Source organism: Daphnia pulex, chromosome 10 (genome assembly GCF_021134715.1).
Source record: "Daphnia pulex isolate KAP4 chromosome 10, ASM2113471v1".
Lineage (NCBI taxonomy): Eukaryota > Metazoa > Arthropoda > Branchiopoda > Diplostraca > Daphniidae > Daphnia > Daphnia pulex.
In genome coordinates, this window is record NC_060026.1 from 4,136,344 (window position 1) to 4,143,379 (window position 7,036).

At 41.2% G+C, this 7,036-nt stretch overlaps 2 protein-coding genes across 3 annotated transcripts; one reads left to right on the forward strand and one right to left on the reverse strand.

Moving 5' to 3' along the window:
* Positions 1–371: 371 nt before the first annotated feature.
* On the forward strand, positions 372–4,164 carry LOC124205050. Of its 2 annotated transcripts, none has more exons than XM_046602353.1 (7): positions 372–536; positions 1,269–1,355; positions 1,420–1,595; positions 2,306–2,588; positions 3,179–3,317; positions 3,398–3,582; positions 3,652–4,164. In XM_046602353.1, the coding sequence occupies exons 2-7, from the start codon at positions 1,290–1,292 to the stop codon at positions 3,748–3,750; spliced, it is 948 nt and encodes a 315-aa protein (XP_046458309.1). In that variant the 5' UTR covers positions 372–536; positions 1,269–1,289; the 3' UTR covers positions 3,751–4,164. The 2 variants fall into 2 exon arrangements, with proteins under 2 accessions (XP_046458309.1, XP_046458310.1); XM_046602354.1 differs by having other exon boundaries at positions 1,423–1,595.
* Positions 4,165–4,569: 405 nt separating this feature from the next.
* On the reverse strand, positions 4,570–6,753 carry LOC124205049 (ankyrin repeat, SAM and basic leucine zipper domain-containing protein 1-like). Its single transcript, XM_046602352.1, has 7 exons — positions 6,469–6,753; positions 5,965–6,408; positions 5,541–5,903; positions 5,370–5,470; positions 5,163–5,286; positions 4,990–5,091; positions 4,570–4,922 (listed from the first exon to the last, which is right to left on the reverse strand). Exons 1-7 carry the CDS (start codon positions 6,595–6,597, stop codon positions 4,719–4,721), a joined length of 1,467 nt encoding a protein of 488 aa, XP_046458308.1. The 5' UTR covers positions 6,598–6,753; the 3' UTR covers positions 4,570–4,718.
* Positions 6,754–7,036: the final 283 nt, after the last annotated feature.

The following is a 7,036-nucleotide window of genomic DNA, read 5'->3' on the forward strand; positions in this document are numbered from 1 at the left end:
ACCCGTCCCACTTTTTGGGGGTTCGCCGCGGGATCGGGACTCTGCTCCTCCGGGGTTTCGAAGAAATCTATTTATGCATAATATAACATTATTCATCTTTTGGTTGAAAATCATCTGATCAACATTTTTCCAAGTTGGCCAATCGCATTTGCAACAGCTGTTTTTGTTTTTTTTTCGGGATTAATATCACGGCCAATCGATGAATCAGTATAACGTTGCGGGTAGCAGCAGCAGCAGCGGACGAACGGGTAATTTCATTTTCATTGTCTGGAACATACACAAGAAGGTAGGAGGAAAGAAGACGAAAAAGAAGGAGGAGCTGTACACAAGCCAGCAGAAGCAAAAAGGGGGATATGACCCAGCTTCGTCAGCGGCAGGTGGGCTTCATTCACTCACGTGATTTCCCGCCTTCAACAGGTGAATATAGTCTCTCTCTCTCTCCAGTCGCCGGTTCGTTTAAAAATTCAGATAGTCTCCAACACGCGTGCAACTCAGTTTCAACATTCCAATCGCTCCACCAAATATAAATCAGCGGGGTAAGTCTCGTATAAGAACATTTTCACGATCGCATATTAAACCCAATTGGTTTTAATTGCCTTACCTACTACTACTACTGTAAATGGTGCGCTTAGTGAGTACAAAAGAAACATTTTTCGGCGTGAAATTTATTGGCGCAATTTTATAACCAGATGATGGCTCAATTATTTCAACCAATTGCATACATCCATTCATCTTCGTTTTTCTTGTATAATTCACGAACGAAATTTGGCGTTATCCTTTAAGAAAAAAGGTTTTTAGTCTACATCATGCCAATGTCAGCGGTAATATGATGGATGAGCAAAAATGAAATCATCATCTTAAATGTGCAATAGTTTAGCCTCTCCGTCAGAAAAATAGCCCTGCAAGTTTTTAGACCCCACCCCTGCTATCACTCTTGTTTGTCGTGTAATCAGGGAGCATAGAGCGAGAATGCGGTCACACTTGCCGTGTGTACACACACCTTTATTAAAGTAGGTCATCATCTACATTATCTGCTACCAAAGAAAAGAAAAAAAAAGAGTTAAGGGTTACAAAAGAGAAAAGACCCAGGTGTGTGTGTGTGTGGACGGGGTTAATAGCCGCGTCATCTTCCCACGACCCAGCAGCAGCAGCAGCCGGGTCCAGGGGCTATGTATATTGGAATGTGTCACGTGAAACTTTCCTTTTATAGTTAAGATTTATGTAGATATTATTTAAATTTTGTATTTTTTTTCGTCTGATATATACAGGTATAATATATAAGAGTTAAAATGGCGAGACCACAAAATCATTTCCTCATTGGTCTCCTAGTCTCAGCAGCCGCCTACCTGTTATTGGTGAAAAACCCCTGGAAATATATTATATAAGAATCCAGTTATACTTATCTGGCAATCTATTCAGCAGGTTGATGGTGCGGATTTACGAGAGTTAAAAGTCCAATGTTCACGCTCGGGTCTTACGGTCCATGTCAAATTCGATGGTCCCTTCTACGGGATTGTCTACTCGCAGAATTATTACCAAGTGCCTCAGTGCACTTATGTGACGTCGGACAACAGCCAGGGCCGCACCTCTTTCAGGTAAGTTTCCGTTTCTTTTTCTTTTTCTTTTCTTTTTCGTGATAAACGTCTGGACCATCTCACAACAACGATATATATCGGTTGATCCGCTCTCGTGAGTTGGCCAAGGGAAAAAGGCAGCAGCCAGCCAGTCAGATAACAATAAGTGAAAAACAACGGGATGTCGGCTGATGCGCTTCTTTGCCCCGTGTACAGACAACAACAGAGAAGAAAAAAAAACATTTTTTTTCGCTCGTAACGGCGTCTCTCTCTCTCAGTCGTCTAGATATACTGTAAATATTGAAAAAAACCTTGAAAAGGGTTGGTAACTTACCAAAATGTCCGACGTGTTCAACCAGCCGGAATAGGCGGCGGGGGAGGTCCCACCGTGTTCGTTCATCTCTAAACCGATATCGAGGAAAAGAATAATAACGTATTATACCTAAAAATATATATGACAGCTAATATAGATTGAAACCGGTCGGGAATCTAAAAAGAAAGTTGTGTTGATTTAGTTGTGTATACGAGTTCACGTTGAATATAGCGGCCGGTCAGGTTTATACTACTTGATGGAATTCTAGATTATTCAGAAGAAAATCAACTAGCTATTTGGTTCATAATTATTGCGGTGTGATGGCCTCTTTTCGTGATCTGAATAATAATATTTCCAGACGTGATTTGATCATTTTCCGATTGATGTACACAACAAATTTGGTTTGTTTTGCGGCCAGTTTTAACGTGCCACAAAAAGGTTGCGGAACCGTCAGCCAATCGGGTTACAAGAAATCCAACAATGTCAACACGTTCCAGCGATCGTTGGACGTCCAGCCGGCAACAGCAGCACATCAGCTCGAAAACGAGGAAATTTCATTGGAGAATACCATCGTTATCCAGCACGATCCCGACTTTCAAGAGGCCGGAGATACGGCCCGCCGTCTACGTTGCGTTTGGGGCGCCCATTCGCTACAGAAATCCGTCAACGCCAAAATGCCTGAAGTCTACCAACCCTCGACGGTAAATATATTTTAAATTACTAGTAGGCCTATTTTACAATTGCGTGACCCAGTTAGCCACTGATATGTGTGTGTGGCCTCTGTGTGTGTTGTACAACTTCCCCCAATCACCGCGTTCCGCTTCTATGAATGAATTAAAGACTTTCAAGACAACAATCTCCCCGCCTTTGGGGAAATAATATACTTTAGACAAGATTCTTTTTTATTTTTACCAGAGTAGTATATATAAGATGGTCATCTGCGGGCTGTGGCCGCGTCTGGCACTAACAATGTTACGCTCCAGCGTCTTTTACTTCCGCTTTTTTACAGCCCAGCGTCTGCTGTTTTTGTAATAAGCAGAGAAACTCGTTTAACTTATATATTTCACAATTGGCCGTGAAGAATGTTTTTATCTCATTTCTGGCATGTGCTGCTGCGAAGCCTGTGGCGTCATGATCGTAATTTTACACGGCCATTTGCCTTATTTTTTTTCGCGTGGTGAAACAAAACACGAGAGATCGAGACTCTAAATTATAAACGAATAAAAATGGACGTTTTATGAATGTTTAAAATAATAATTTTTTAAATATTTTTTTTTTTTTTTTGAAAAAGATTACGGTAAAGTACGATTACCGGACCGTAAACCAGCTGGTGGAGGTCCAATCGGACAGACGTGGACCACTTAGCTTACCGGCCAGAGGTTTCATTAGCAGTTCACCGGCCCATTCATCGCTTGTCATTTACTTGAAAAGTTTGTAGTTTATATAGTAGAAAAATGATGATTTGATTCCATTTCTAAAAATTTCATTTCGCGGAAATTATTATTATCAGATTCAGGTCAGCGATTCGATGCCAATGTCCTGTCGTGCACTTATTCCGATGGCCACAAGGGTGAAACTATCCAATTGACGGATGAAGAAGGATGTTCACTCCGTCCCGATTTGACGACCGTCTTTTACAAACTCAAAGAAACTACCAATCCCAATACTGATTTAACCCTCTACACTTACTTCAGGGTAAAGACGCTACTTTCACCTCTTCTTAATCACGAAATTGAAATATTTAAAAAATGATTTTTCTTCCAGGGATTGAAAGCGCTCCGTGAAAGTTATTTCTCCATTACCTGCAATGTGGAGATTTGTTTCCCTCGATGCAGCGAACGTTGCCGCAACCGTCTTGCCTAAAACTCATATTCTATCTTTTCTTTTTTTAAATTAAAAATTATTAAGGCGTGAATGCTGTGCGTGAACGGTTGCTGCTTGCTTGTGCCCCATCATCATTGGAAGAAAAAATAATCAAGTTACAACAGCTAATTATTAGTACACCAAATAGTACATTTGTAGTAATTAACATAAGAAAAGGTCAAGCTGGATTTGGCTTTCTTAAAAAACATGTGGCAAAAAATTAACACTATTAAACACCTTCTTTAATTATATTCATCTTTTTAAAAAAATTGCTTTTTTTTGTCAAACTGATTTGCATTTTTATGTTTTTTTTCCCCCCACCGAGTTTGACATCGTTTTAGCATATCTATCGGCCTATTTGCTTATTATGTATTAAAAATGAATCGAAAATACATTACCCATGTTTTGAAATAACAATCTCACCCCGCCTAGTTTTATAAATGACTAAAACGAATTCACTGACCTTAGCGAAAAAATATACTCAGGTCGTTACGGAATTTGTGTGAAACTATTTTTCGAGTTGAGCTTTATAACGGCTAGGAGGAAAACGAGAATATCAAGGAATCGTTTTTGGTAATGGCATTATTACACCAAAGTTTACGATCGCACGGACCTAGCAGACTTTTCCCATTACCGCTCTCCGATTTTTAATTGTCGAATGAAATCAAAGGCGCCAGACGTTCATTTTTTTTCAAGTCCCGAGGATTCACGATTCAGTTTTAACGACTCAAACAAAAATAATTCACAAGGAGATGGACCTCGAAGCCATCTATCGGTGCGATTGCGAAAAATCTATTTGAAAAAATAATAGACTAAAAGTTAATCAGATATTGCCGAGTTTAATATTCTTGAGGTACAACGTATTTTCCATCGAGGTATCGAGTCATACGAGAGAAAAAAATAATAAAGAGAATTCAAATGAGAGAGACTATATGACTTAATTCTTTGTTGTTTTGGCTGGGGGCAGACTATGCAACTAGGAGAACCGCTGTGGAGTGTTGGAGTAAGCGGGACGGAGTGGTCCACAATACGAGTCCTCCGGTGAAGGCCACGATTGCCATAACAATGTAGCGACCCCATGGACGTCGCCAGAAACTTTGATCTCTTTTATCGCGATTATTGTTCTTCTCCGTGATCAAATCAGCTGGAACGAATTCAGATTTATCCTGAACCTATTAAAAAAAAAAGAAAAAGGATTAGGTTGAAATTGATCTCATTGGAATGAGGAGAAATTCAGACCTTGTCAAGATAGAGTTTGAGGAACTTGAGCTGACTTTGTAATTCGTTGATTTGTTTCATGGCGTATTGTGTTTGAGCGGACAGAGCGTGGACGGACGCAGTCTAACCATAGAAAACGAGAAAATGATTAGATATTGAAGTTCAATAGTCTTGTTTTATTAACTTTAATTTACCTCCATTCCTAGTTGGAGGATCCTGGGTTTGCGTTGAATTTGATCGCGAAGGTACGCCACGCTGGCCAACATGTACCGTCCGTGAATAGCTAAATTACCAACGAGCGCGGTTGCTTCAGGACAGCTAAAAAAATGATAGCCCACAAAAGAACATGATCGTCACGCAATACTCTGTCATTCATGATTCATGGGAACAAAATGTAATACCTGAGGTATTTGCTGTATTGTATGGCGGGCAAGCTACCACGCTCCCACTCTTTGGTGTGGATTTCTTTGACAGCGCTCAGCAATCTCGTTCTGTAGCCAACCTGTAATAATGATCATGTAGCTCGTTATTGACTATGTACGTCGATGGGAAATGAGCGAAGAGCAACTTGCTTGAGTGATGCCCATTCGATCTAGGTCTCCATCGTCCATGAGTAGGAAAGAATCGTAATTCATCTTGTGCTCGTAAAAATTTGGTAGGAGGCACGTCAAATCCAGTCCCATCAATACCGTTTCCAGTTCAGTGACTGTGGCAATCGAGTCGGTGGATGGCGGAGGGGCTGGCGCCGGAGATTCTTGCGGTTTCAGTGTTAGATCCAAAAGGGCCGCCACGTCTTTGTGTCCGGCTATCAGGGCAACGTCAACGGCTTTCTGTCCGCTTGTAGACATCAGGTTAGTATCAGCTCCTTTTTCACCGTGCTCCAAAAGAGCTCGAACGACGGCTCCGTCTCCCTTATCGGCAGCCCACATTAAAGCCTAACGGAAAAAGGGTATAGATTTCTGAACTGTTGTGGGAAATGGTTGAGAGTAGACTTACACTCCAACCGCGATGATCCTGCAGATCAATGTTGATTTCTTCCCTTCTAAGTAATGTTTGAACTATTTTGAGCCTCTTTTCTTTACAGGCAAACATCAACGGTGTCACTTTGTGTCTCTCTGTGGCATTGATGTTTGCTCCATTGGAAATCAGGATCTCGACACACCTGACCAAATCATCTTCAACTTCGTGGGAGGAAGCACAGGCAGCCATGAGAGGTGTGAATAGTTCTTTGTGGAAATTTGGATTGGCTTTCATCTCCAGCAGATATTCTGTCACTTGCCATCTACCGCAGCTCACAGAATACATGAGCGCTGTCCAACCTGATCTCAAAACTTGGCTGACGGAAACACCATTCTCTACGTAAGACTCGACTGTCTCAAGGTTCCCCTTCATTGATGCTATTCGAAAATCGTCCAAATCCACTTCTGATTTTCTCACAACCTACGTAGTAATTGTGAAATCAGAAACAGAAATTTTAAAAAAGTATTCCATATTATGTACCTGTGCTGTTGGTACAGGATTGGACGGTGGCCGGGCCCGCAATTTTGGTAAAGGTGCCGGTGCTTCAAACATTCCAAAATCATCATCATCCGATTCCCCATCAGAAAATCCAGCGGGACGACCAGCCATCTTTAAACCCACGACACAAAATTAAGAGAGCAAAAGAGTGACAAAAGAAAACGAAGAGACTAAGCTACTTAGTGCTTCTAAAAATAACTAAATTTCGTAATAGAATGCACGTGCATCTAAAACTAAAAAGCTGAAAAAAAAAGAAAATCAAAAAAAGATACACATTTTAGTCTGCTTAAAGCAGCGTTGCCAATTTGCATGAAAACAAACGTTCTACACCTGAAGGCGTGCCCCCAGGCTGCAGAACAACATGCACGAAACTAGCGCCGTGAAAGGACGTCACGCACGGTGCCAGGTGTCCCCGTCGTGTAGGAGCCACGAACGAGCTTGAAAGGTTAACCATCTTTTTCCTCCCCTCAGTCCGGCTGCATTGATCAAACACGAGCGAAAAAAAAAATATCATTCACGAACAGATGGAATGTATTATAAAAAGCCTTTT